Here is a 13586-nt window from a genome sequence, read left to right on the forward strand (position 1 = left end):
TACACATTTCTCCTGAGCCTCAAGTAGTATATTCTTAAAATATATCCATCCATTTTCAACTGAATCTGTATCCAGTGTGCTCCAGTCTACCTCTTCTAAGTGCCGCCTCATACCTTCAAGGTTTGCTTTTCTAAAATTGTAGACCATTGTTTTAGACTTGGTCCATGTTTTTTTTTTACATAATTCTCAATGCTAACCATATTGTGATCACAATTTGCCATTGGTTCTCTAACTACTGTCCCCCTGACTCTATCTTGGTCATTTGGAAAGATCAAGTCAATACATGCACTCTCCCTGGTTGGTTCCCTGACAAATTGAGTTAGAAAGCAGTCATTTACCATCTCAACCATTTCTATTTCTGCTTCTGTAGTCCCAACCGGGCTTTCCCAGTCTATGTTTGGGAAATTGAAATCCCCCATTATAACAGCCACATCATTGCTATATGCAGTCCTGATTACACTGTACAATGCAGCATCTTTCTGAATATCTGAGTTTGGTGGTCTGTAACACACTCCTACCACTAATCCTCCAGATCTCTTGTTCAAGAGTTTCACCCACAAAGATTCTGTTTCATTACTCTGATCTAATTTGAGTTCTTCTGCCTCAATGTCATTTTTCACATATAATGCTACCCCACCCCCTCTTCAATTTTGCCTGTCTCTCCTAAACTGTGTGTATCCTTCCAACTTGTATTCATCCCCATCATTTTCTGTAAGCCATGTTTCTGTCACTCCTACAACATCATAGTCACACACCAGCACTGTGGCTTCTAGGTCTAACATCTTGTTCCTTATACTCCTGGCATTGAGGTACAAACATTTCAGGACTTTCTTACTAGCAGTTTCCCTTGGTTTTCTTTCCTTAGAGGAACATCTCCCATTGTCAGAGCTCCCTGCTTTAAAATTATTGTTTATCTGTGCTTAACCAGACTTGTCTACATCAATAATATTACCTATTTGCTGAAACCTGCCAGTTGCAAAATATCTCAACGCTAAACGCAGCTTCAGATGTTTTGGTAAGGCATGACTGCGCTTTGATGTAGGTCCTAAAACAGGATCAATTATGTCTGTGAGGTTAAATATGCTTCATGCTGTTAATCTATACCACTTTCAGATGTCTTCCTCCCAAAAAACCTCTAAAGGCTTTTGCCTGTCTTTAAATACCCGGGTTTGCGTGTTTGACGCCGGCGAACTAGGTGAAGTATACAGAGCTCCTGCATTTTAAAAAGTCGGAACAAGCTCTGATCCTGATCAAAAGCAGGGTCAGTTTTGAGCTCGGATCTGAGCTCAGATTGAGCCCTGATCCGTTTAGTACAACACAATTGAGATCAAGATTGGGATCGGATCGCGTTACAACCCGCCCATGGTTGCAGCAGGGCTACAAATGATGGGGGGACCCTGGTAAATACTACTGCTATAATCTTGAGAAAGAAAATGTATAAATAAAGTACTGACTTATGCAAAACTATAGAATTTATTTCAAATACATGACAGTACATATTTAATACAGTCACCCTAGTCCCTTTATTAACTTACTTGGAAACAATGAATCCTCCCCACTGAAACACAGTCTTCATTCAGGTTCTTGTGTTTATCAAACAAATTCCATATTCATGCAGCTTGGAGAGAGAAACAGTACCCTAGCAGTGTAACATTCCTCTCTGACTCAGTTCCTCTGAGCAGGGAGTTTAAGACAGTCAAATAAACAGTTATTAGATAAAGATTAAACATCTTGCAGAAAATAATCAACCCCCGTTTGAGTTGACAACCTGACTTGAAAAACACAAATCTTCCTAAACTAAAATGGGAAATAATGCTTCCTTTATATTTAGCAAACAAATTAACTTCCATACTTGTAACTATAAAAATTCAAAATTAGATACACGAATAAAGAATACAATTAGATAAAACAAGAATATGTAAGTCTTTCAAAATGTACTTCTGCACCACCCAATCAGAAGGTTGCATACAACCTTCAGATCCTGAGCGGAGTAAAGAAGCATCTGCAGGTGGTTCTTCTAACTGAGGAGCCAGACTGGTTCAGGATGGATGTACAGTAAGTGACTGACTATGGCTGCATTTCATGAATTACCCTTCACAAGGAAGTGTATTTGGGAACATTGAAAGCAAAGTGCCATTCCCATGAAGAGGTACAGAATAAGTGGTACCCTTAAGCAGATGTATACAGTCAAACTGGCTTTACACTGTGGCAGAGGTTTGGAGTGATTTTCCTATAGGTTTAACATTGCCTTCACTGGGCTTTACTACACTACACGCTGGGAATACCATGGTCAACATTCCTATTGTGACTATTGTAAACCAGGGTTTATTCATGGTAGAATGTAGTAAAGCACAGTGTAGGCATGTTGAACCCATAGGAAACCATTGTAATACTATGGTAAAACCACAGTACAAGCATGTTAAAGATACTATGGTAAGATGACCAGGGTGAACTTTCCTAAGAGCAGCTACATTAACAAAAGTGGCAAATGAATGCAGAGGAAGTAATATCAGCTGATCAAAAGTACAAGGTTCGCTGTTCTTAAACAATCAACTAATGGTCTCAATTCTGCGTCCAATTCTCCCGACACCAGATGACATGTTATTGAAATATGGGTATAATGGGGAGATTCTGAAAATCTTTGATCAGACAAGTGCTTTAAATCTATAAGCATAAAACACTGGAGAAGGGTGATATTGATATAGCTTTGATTTAAATTGAGATTTTCAGTGTTAACCATGTGAAGAGTTAACAGGTGAGAGATTTTCAGATCCCCCACACCCACCACTCCTCTCTCTCTCTCTCTCTCTCTCTCTCTCTCTCTCTCTCTCTCTCTCTCTCTCTCTCTCCCCCCCCCCCCTTCAATGAAGTATGGTTCGAGATCACACGCCATGAGGCCGGGTACCCTGCTTATGGAGCCTTTGTAGAAACATCAGTGTTTGGAAGTCACTTCAAAGCAGGAGAACATACAGAAAAGAAAGAGGAGATGGACATGCTGTACCTCCAAGGTTTCTAGCTCTCTTTAAACATACTGATCTAAAGCAGGGGAAACACAAATCTGTGAATTTGTGCATATTAATCATGTGAATAAGTAGATATTTTGCAGCAGAAGGTTTTTTTTTTTTTCAATTTCAATTAGGAAAATAGCTACCAACACTATGTATCCAAAATGTCCTAGGCCACCACACTTAACTTCTGTTTATTCAACTAATATGTGCTGACACCTGGGCACATTTTTCCACTATGTAAAAGTTACACTATTCTGCAAGTATAGCCTTGATCTGATTTCTGTAAACGTTCTGTTTTGTCATAATTCTGAAATTCTATTTGGAAAATACAGATCGTTCATTTCCCAAGCATGTACAGAATGCAAGGAGGTTGTGGTTTGTTCTGGGTGATTTTTTGATATTCTGATGGCAACTCTTCCTCTGTTCAGGACATTTCCAACAATTGCTATTTCTTTTTCTCCAGGACTATGCGGCAGTGCCATAGGAGACATGAGAGAGAACATAAAATGCATCATTGGTACTGGCTTTTACATAATATTAAAATAATGTTGCTTCAAAAATTAAAGTTGTCATTTTGAATTTGGGCTGTGGTACAGCTGACTGTGGCCCTAATTTCAACCCATATGTATATTTCCTCCTGCTGCCATCATGGGCATTTGTTTTTGTATTGTGTTCAGTAAGAGTTGTATATGTCCTTCTTCTATTGCTATGGTTCATTGCATGTTGAAAAGATTAAGGCAGCCCAACGGTTCCCATTTCAGATATGCATGTTGTTCATTACCAATTGTTAGTTCCAGTGCGAGACTCAACTAGATAATATTGTGATGAAATTGTGACCACAGAACAATGTGACATAGTGGTTACAGAAATTGTCAGGGGTATGTTATCAAATGTGAAATCACGTTACAAAGTGACATAGAATGAAAAAGCAAATATATGTAAAGTAAAAAGATTAAACAAAGTATATTGGGTAACACTTTATAATAGGTCTTCCAAATTACAGTTTATTAAGATAGTAGGTACTCATTAACTACACGTTAGTTACTCAGAAGAACAGTGTAATTAAGCATTAGTTAACATGTACTTAATGTGTAAAAATGATTAACGGTAAGTACACATTTGTCTGGTAAGGATGCCTTTGGAGCTATACCGGGCATCATAGGCATTGGTTTAGGGGGGGACATGGGGGACACGTCCTCCCCAATGTTGAGAGAACCTTTAAATCCCCCCCCCAATATTGTATGCCCAGCTCTATAGGCATAGGGGACACATCCACCCAATATTGACAGTGTCCCCTCCCCCAGTTCTGAAACGTAACCCAGGCCCCTGCCATGCATGGCCCACTTTTTACACATGAAGTACATGTTAAAAAATGCTTAATTACACTGATCTGAGTAATGAGTAATGTTCTTATGTAGTTAATAAGTACCTACTACGTTAATAAACTGTAAGTTGGCAGACCTATTGTAAAGTGTAACCATATAGGATGTATATGCATGAAGAATAAAAGATTTGCACTTGATATGTAATGACTTTCCAGAGATTTCACAGTGCAACAGTAAGAGAACAATAACAAAATACAACATTTAAAGCCACATTTGTCAAAACCAAAATACAACCAAATGACAGTCTCTAATGTGTCAGCTTTAGAACACTTTTGCTCAGCAACCTACTTCACTTTATACATATATAATCACCTGAAAGTACAACTGTACAATCACCTGGGTGCCTGACAGCCAACCACTGACCTTTATGATGTTATATATAGTAATTTTCTAATCTGAAACCTCCTTGTTGCAGAGTGGATAATCCATCACATTTTCAGTGATGCAGAAGTGATAATGGATATAACTTTGAGCTCTCAGAAAGGTGAGTGCCTGTAAAGTTGTTTTCTGAAGTGTGAAATGTGCCATCTTACATTGTTTAAGCCAAGCAATTTCTCCCTACTTTGTATTGGTGCCGTTTACTTTATATGAATTATCTGCACTCAGTGTCTAGAACAATTGTTATTTCCACCAAGACTACAAATGATGGAATGATTCTCATCCATCATGAGACAAAGACAAACAGCCGCAGGGCAGTGGGCAGAGAGCCAGAACAGAGCCGCTTCTAGGCATAACCGACATAAGTGATCGCTTTGGGTCCCCAGCCTCTAGGGGGCCCCCTAGCAAAAACGAATAATTAATAAATTGTATATAATTGATTACAGTGATCAGTTTTCAGATTGGATTTTATGTTTGATCATGGAATCAAATGTAAGTTATGCTCTAGAAATCTGTCATAAATCTGTTTTTGGTATGCACTAGAAAAAAAAAATTGTGCACCGAGATTATAATGGTGGAAAGAAGACCAAGAATGCACCAATCTGGCGCACAAAATCATAAAAATAAACTAAATTAAAAACAAGCACAAGACAATGGTATTGTAATATTATTTGATTATTCTTTGTGTTTACTGATGTACAGTAGCTTGCTTGCATGCTAAATGTTTTAATGATGATGACATTTAATGTGTAGCTAAACCTAGCTGCCTGTATGTTTTTTTTCTCCTAACTTTAACTGGACAGTCCGAGCTCACCTTACCTCATTGTAGCTTGGTTTAGGTCAAACTTTGCAGTGCGTCTTCCATGGGGGGTGCAGGAGTGTGTCAAGGAAGGCTCGAGCTAGTTACAGTTAAAAAAACCATTATCATTACAATATATACACCGATCACAATATATACACCCTGCGTCTTCCCACTCCCCTGCTGCGACCTACAACCCAGACCCACGTACGTAAGCGGCTGACATTGTGTCACAATATATACACAGATCAGCCATTACATGACCACCTGCCTAATATTGTGTATGTCCAAAACAGCCCTGACCCGCCGAGGCATGGACTCCACTAGACCTTTGAAGGTGTGCTGTGGTATCTCGCACCAAGACATTAGCAGCAGATCCTTTAAGTCCTGTAAGCTGCGAGGTGGGGCCTCCATGGATCAGACTTGTTTGTCCAGTACATCCCACAGATGCTCGATTGGATTGAGATCTGGGGAATTTGGAGGCCAAATCAACACCTTGATTAATCAGACCAGGCCACCTTCTTCCATTGCTCCTTGGTCCAGTTCTGATGCTCACGTGCCCATTGTAGGTGCTTTCGGCAGTGGACATGGGTCAGCATGGGCACCCTGACTGGTCTGCAGCTACGCAGCCCCATATGCAACAAACTGCGATGCACTGTGTGTTCTGACACCTTTCTATCAGAAAACAGCATTCACTTTTTCAGCAATTTGAGCTACAGTAGTTCGTCTGTTGGATCGGACCACACGGGCATCAATGAGCCTTGGCCGCCCATGACCCTGTCGCCGGTTTGTAAAACACTAAACCTATGTCATTGTTACAAATGCTTATGGACCCCAAAAGATTAGAAACTGCCCTTAGCCAGAACATGTGTGTGGTGACAACAAAGTAATGTAATGGAAACAATTTAACAATGGAAACATAAAATGTGATTCTCGACTGCTGCACAGCCACCTTAGATACTATAAACTGCCTCATTAACAACAAGTATAGTAACATTGATGGAGAGTGTGATCCTGGCTAAACGTGATATAGCCCATATGTAGTCACCTTGTTCACAGATGTTTAGTAATGTAAATAAAATCCTGAATAAGAACATAAGAATGTTTACAATCGAGAGGAGGCCATTCGTCTCATCGTGCTCGTTTGGTGTCCATTAATAACTAAGTGTTCCAAGGATCCTATCCAGTCTAATTTTGAATGTTCCCAAATGTTCGGCTTCAACTGCATCGCTGGGGAGTTTGTTCCAGAGTGTCTCCTGTTTTCCGTCTTGAATGCCTTGAAGTCCAATTTCCATTTGTGTCAATTTTTTTCTGTTTCAATACAATCCTCTTTAATGACACACACAGTGTGTGTCATTAAAGAGGATTGTATTGAAACAGAAAAAATAAAGAATACCTTATTTCATTTTTTGTCTATTCAAAACCAACATGACATGATTTGAGACACTTTAGTAAAAACCAGCCTACCAGCCATAGGTGCAGGTAGTGATTTCTCTGCAGACTGGTGAAAAAATGGCAGGCATGATTTTAAATGCTATATGCAAAAACTTCGGCAAAACAACACCAATCTTTTCTAAATGCCTCCATTGTTTGGTTGACTTACAATCCATTTAAATGTTTTTTTCTTCTTCATGTATTCCTCACATTACCCACCTCTCTCACTGACAGGGGATCACTGTGGCTGCAAGCACTGCACTAAAGTCCTGTTACTGTTTGACCTACACGTGGCCTTTCATTCTGAGGAGGACTGCAAACCCATTCTTCGGAAATTAATGGCCACCCAGGAGGGTAAAACATAATATGTTCTGCATATAACTATAACTGCTGCTTTTCAAATTAATGTTTTTTTTTACATATTTTAAATAGATTTCTTAGTATATGACTTAACCCAGCTATCCAAATAGCATCATAACAACATTGAACAACATCACATTTAAATAAAATGACAAATCAAGTATATAGTTACATTCCAGAGACAAAATATTGACACAAATAAAAAATAGAATGAAACATTTATTGAAGAAAATATTAAGAATAATAGGGTTGCTCTTGATATGTATTTAAGCTCCAGAGATGGACCTATGAATGTGCCCACCATGTAACTGTGCCACAATTGGAGAACACTAACACCATGTGCTCAGGGGTCAAAGGTTTCTCCCACATTTTCCAACCAAACTACAACAATGCCTGAACTACATGAGTTAACTGGGGTGAATCTGGGAAAAGTGTTTTCTGTTTGCAGGACAAATTATGTTGTTTGGGAAGCATATAAACCTTTGCCTCACAACACCAGTTTTTTTTGTATATTTTTGGACATTCTATATGATTGTGTCCCTGTGTATTTTTCAACAATTATGTTTTTTAATCTGTGTGCACTTTTCTTCTCATTATCTGTAAATGTCTGCTTGATATGTTTTGTCCTCTCTCTTGTGTTAAGGGGAGGAATACAGACAGTTGCAGAAGATACACAAAACATGGGAGATGCAAAACAGGGAAGAGCAAGAGATGCACATCTCTGAAGTCACTGAGATTATTCTCGTTTCAATCAATGGCAAGTTGATGTCACTTAAAAGGGACAGTCTTTATCTTATTATAATTATTAATTCCTTACCTGACACATTTACCCTGGGTGGTGCCACAAAAGCAAAAAGTATATCTATTGCCCTAGCTGAAGGGGTAAGGGCATCACATAATAGTTAAATAAGTATAATACTCATAATACAAGAGCAGCACACAGAGTGGGATTCTAATACTGGGGTCTTCCAGAGGTAATGTGAGCAGAAATGTGATAGTTATGTCACTGTTATAAGCACTGGGAACAAGCAGGCATATGTACACAAAATTAAGAGGCGGTAAAAAATTAAGAAACTTTAGACTTGGGATGTTACCTTGAGATTCCATATGTGGTCCCTCAGCAAAGCAACTGCAAGGAAAACATAACAGCTACACTACAAACACTGACCTAACATCACTGTTAATTTAGTTTGGTTGATTTTAGTCACAGTCTCATTCAAGAAAGTGAATATTTTGTGGAGCTGTAGAGTCGTGTCAGTGTGTGGAACCACATTGCCTTCAGACTAGCGTCAGTTACAAAGCACTTTTGTTCACACACCAGGATTACAAAGCACTACAATTTGAGTAAGATAGGTAATTTATTATTGTTAATCAGATATTTTTTTTATCAAGCAATCTAAAACAAACTAATCCAGATGTGGCACTCACTCTGCCCAGAAAAGTCTCTCTCTCGCTCTCTCTCTTTCCTCTGCTCTCTCAGCTGTGGCTCTGGCGCAGCGCATATCCTGACACCTGCCATAGCATCACCCACAGGGTAACTTAGATTTGAAGTCCCCTTTAAGTCACCAGACTCAAATGTGTTGTGGGTACCCTATCTCAAAGAATCACCTTACTTTCATTTAGCAGCTGTAAAAATAAAATGTGTAAATCTTAGTCCCAACTCCACAAATGTAAGTAATTGGATAGTTGAGAGATATTGCTAGAAAAGAAACCAGAGATCAACTGGATTCTGACACTGAGAGCTGAAGATGGATATGTAGAGACAGGCAGAATAAGAATGCCATTGGTTACTATTAACATGGCTCATTTAATGTTTGTGTTTAGAGAAAATGTTTAATCTATTGAAGAAAATGTTGAATCTGGTGATAAACTGGACCTGGGGAACCAAGTTCAACTTCTTGTATCAGTTTCCCAACACAGGTGAGTATATATTATGTTGCAATGCTGTTAAATTAACTTGAGTAAAATTAAACACAATAAATAATATATTACAATGCAAAAAAATATCTTATAATAAAAGTATAAAGGTATCATAATTAGGAGTTCTGATTTCAAGATTCTGCCTCTCTGAATGCTTTTTGCACAGTTGACTGTGGTTCAAATGCAACAGTACAGAGTTGGAGCCAAGGAATGTATTACGGAGTATTACGGCTTTAAAGACTTTAATTTCTCTTCCCAATTTCGTCCACATTACATGTAATGATTTATCTTATTTCTTTGTAAAATGACATGATGTGAAGAAGTTACATTTTGTTTTGAAAAAAACAAAACATTAAATAATTATATATCTGAGAATTACACCCCCTCCTTAGTATACAGCATGGAATAACACTCACACAGAATAAAATAATCATGTAAAATAATAGCGACATATTTTTTGTGAAGAATAATCTGCCTAACTAAGGACAAACAATGAAGATGCTATTTATGTTAATGTTAAATTATTTGAGTTACATTCTACATTGAAAAGTTTTTTTTTTTTTACTGGAAATGCTTTTATTTTTACATGTATATATTGAGGTTTCAGTTATTTATATTGTCATCTTTTAATCCAGTGTATGACACTATAATCAATATAATCAATGTTTAGTGGTCTCTTAATTTTTTTCCGAGCTGTATATATTTTGTGTTAACTAAATGTTGTGATTTGAATTTTGCACAGTTGTACAGTGATATTTCCGTTTTCATTTTGAATGTTTAAATGCTGCTTAATTTTTTTATTTATTTAAGAGTTCCACTAAATAAATGGAAGCAGCATTATTGCATAAGTCGTTGTGGGTTTGTATTATTTCCTTTAGGGAAATAGAGAATTTGTTTCACAGTTTGAGCATGATGTTTTTTAGACGGCTATCAGAAGCAAAGTGCATCCATACATATGGCATATTAACAGCTTAGTATTAAAAAACAATATCAGATCGGTAATGATATCGGCATCGGCAGATAGTCAAGGTTGAGGTATCAGTATCGGTAAAGAAAAAGTGATATCGAGCCATCCCTACAATACAGGGTGGTACATTGCATTGCAAATGTACAGTGAGGGAAAAAAGTATTTGATCCCCTGCTGATTTTGTACGTTTGCCCACTGACAAAGAAATTATCAGTCTGTAATTTTAATGGTAGGTGTATTTTAACAGTGAGAGACAGAATAACAACAAAAAAATCTAGAAAAATGCATTTCAAAAAAGTTATAAATTGATTTGCATGTTAATGAGGGAAATAAGTATTTGACCCCTTTGACTTAGTACTTGGTGGCAAAACCCTTGTTGGCAATCACAGAGGTCAGACGTTTCTTGTAGTTGGCCACCAAGTTTGCACACATCTCAGGAGGGATTTTGTCCTACTCCTCTTTGAAAATCCTCTCCAAGTCATTAAGGTTTCGAGGCTGACGTTTGGCAACTCGAACCTTCAGCTCCCTCCACAGATCTTCTATGGGATTAAGGTCTGGAGACTGGCTAGGCCACTCCAGGACCTTAATGTGCTTCTTCTTGAGCCACTCCTTTGTTGCCCTGGCTGTGTGTTTTGGGTCATTGTCATGCTGGAATACCCATCCACGACCCATTTTCAATGCCCTGGCTGAGGGAAGGAGGTTCTCACCCAAGATTTGACGGTACATGGCCCCGTCCATCGTCCCTTTGATGTGGTGCAGTTGTCCTGTCCCCTTAGCAGAAAAACACCTATAAAGCATAATGTTTCCACCTCCATGTTTGACGGTGGGGATGGTGTTCTTGGGGTCATTCCTCCTCCTCCAAACACGGCGAGTTGAGTTGATGCCAAAGAGCTCGATTTTGGTCTCATCTGACCACAACACTTTCACCCAGTTCTCCTCTGAATCATTCAGATGTTCATTGGCAAACTTCAGACGGGCCTGTACATGTGCTTTCTTGAGCAGGGGGACCTTGCAGACGCTGCAGGATTTCAGTCCTTCACGGCGTAGTGTGTTACCAATTGTTTTCTTGGTGAGTATGGTCCCAGCTGCCTTGAGATCATTAACAAGATCCTCCCGTGTAGTTCTGGGCTGATTCCTCACCGTTCTCATGATCATTGAAACTCCACGAGGTGAGATCTTGCATGGAGCCCCAGACCGAGGGAGACTGACAGTTATTTCATGTTTCTTCCATTTGCGAATAATCGCACCAACTGTTGTCACCTTCTCACCAAGCTGCTTGGCAATGGTCTTGTAGCCCATTCCAGCCTTGTGTAGGTCTACAGTCTTGACCCTGACATCCTTGGACAGCTCTTTGGTCTTGGCCATGGTGGAGAGTTTGGAATCTGATTGATTGATTGCTTCTGTGAACAGGTGTCTTTTATACAGGTAACGAGCTGAGATTAGGAGCACTCCCTTTAAGAGAGTGCTCCTAATCTCAGCTCGTTACCTGTATAAAAGACACCTGGGAGCCAGAAATCTTGCTGATTGATAGGGGATCAAATCCTTATTTCCCTCATTAACATGCAAATCAATTTATAACTATTTTGAAATGCGTTTTTCTGGATTTTTTTGTTGTTGTTCTGTCTCTCACTGTTAAAATACAACTACCATGAAAATGATACACTGATCATTTCTTTGTCAGTGGGCAAACATACAAAATCAGCAGGGGATCAAATACTTTTTTCCCTCACTGTATCTGCAGCACCACAATGCATAGATGACACAACTATATATGTGAGTGTGCTAAGCACAGTGACTCTACAGCACCAAGCGCTACACTGTGATGCTTCTACACCTGTCTGTTCTTATCAATCCCACTCCAGGTCTCCCCAGTGACCTGGTCCAGGATGAGAAGATCCACCTGATAGACGCTGGACTGTCCAATAACTGTGGCTACCCGCTGGTCCTGAGGCCAGAGAGACAAGTGCAGATCATCCTGTCCTTCGACTTCAGCACTGGAGACCCATTCAAGGTTAATATACTAGTGCAGTGCAAAACAACTGCCAAGTACAGCACAGTGTTATATATAGTACAGCAATGTAATAAAGTAACATATAGAGCTGTTAAAGCACACTGTTAGTTCAGATGGAGTAGATGAAAACCTAAGTCATCTCACACTGAACCTGGCTGTTTATTTAAGGAGGTTCAGGGGTTCACATGGGTTGTTTTTATTTTACTTTCCCGGTGTATACATTGAGTTCTGGGGAACAAAGATTACTGGTTGTTCCAAAGACGAGGCTACGTGCCTCGTCTTTGGAACACGATTCCCCTTGCATTAAGGAAAGCTCTGTCCCTTCAATGTTATCAATTAGCTATTAGCAATTAGCAAATCAATGTTAATTAGCTATGTTTGCTGTTTTCTTACCCTATTTTATTGATTGCTTATTGTGTAAAGCACTTTAGATTTTGAGATGGGCCTATTTTTTATTTTGCCGTCACCACGACAACATGCAAATAAAGCGGGCGGAATTCTGACAGATTCTGAATGTGATTCAATGGATAGATTATGGTAACAGATGACACCAAGGTTTCGTGCCATCTCCTTAGGGGTGAAACACTAGTAAATACCCCTGCACTCTTTTAAAGATACAGATGATACTGTTCACACTAGTTTGCAAGTGAAATGTGGGTTCATAGTAGATGTGGATCTCCGATCTCCGACCCTGTCCTTCTCTGTGGACGTTTTTTTCCATTTAACTGCACCCATCCAAAACACTGTAAACTCCACTATTGATGAACATGCATGGAATCCTGACTGATTGGTGAATTGGTGATAAGATCAATCTTAGATATCTCATCAGTCTTTCTCTTACTCCAAACTCACTCACTCACACACTCAATCTCTCTATCTATCTCTCCCCCTCTCTCTCTCTCACTCTCTCTCTCTCTCTCCTACTGCCCCACCCCACCCCCACCCTCTTTCTCTCTCTGGTCCTGCAGACAGTCCGCCAAGCAGCAGAGTACAGTAAGAAGAACAATATTCCCTTCCCATTCATCCCAGCGGTGAGTGAGAAGGAGAAGGCCTGTCCCTCTGACTGCTACATCTACAGAGGGAAGAACACGCCCACTGTGATGCACTTCCCTCTCTTCAACAAGGTCAACTGTGGAGGTCAGTCGCTGCTCCCTCTCTGTTACCAGAACACCTTTACTGATGATTTCCTGTTCCCCAGTTGCAAAGACTTAAGATGCTTTTTTCCTGGTAAAAAAATAGAGTGATATATGTTACAGAGAGATGATCCCCAGAATCAGTGAAGGGTTTGAGTCCTGAGTTAATCCAGGTGTTGTCAAGATGGGAA

The 13586-nt window shown here is 39.4% G+C and overlaps 1 protein-coding gene across 1 annotated transcript in view; it reads left to right on the plus strand.

The window, feature by feature from the left end:
• Positions 1 to 13586, plus strand: part of LOC136764020 (cytosolic phospholipase A2 gamma) — a 59203-nt gene that overhangs the window by 29739 nt on the left and 15878 nt on the right. The window contains exons 9-16 of the mRNA XM_066717851.1: positions 2871 to 3008; positions 3472 to 3525; positions 4809 to 4877; positions 7239 to 7358; positions 8008 to 8121; positions 9189 to 9284; positions 12114 to 12262; positions 13231 to 13399. Coding sequence (XP_066573948.1) covers positions 2871 to 3008; positions 3472 to 3525; positions 4809 to 4877; positions 7239 to 7358; positions 8008 to 8121; positions 9189 to 9284; positions 12114 to 12262; positions 13231 to 13399 — 909 coding nt within the window. The remainder of the gene's footprint in view (positions 1 to 2870; positions 3009 to 3471; positions 3526 to 4808; positions 4878 to 7238; positions 7359 to 8007; positions 8122 to 9188; positions 9285 to 12113; positions 12263 to 13230; positions 13400 to 13586) is intronic.

This window comes from Amia ocellicauda, chromosome 12, assembly GCF_036373705.1.
Source record: "Amia ocellicauda isolate fAmiCal2 chromosome 12, fAmiCal2.hap1, whole genome shotgun sequence".
Classification (NCBI taxonomy): Eukaryota; Metazoa; Chordata; class Actinopteri; order Amiiformes; family Amiidae; genus Amia; species Amia ocellicauda.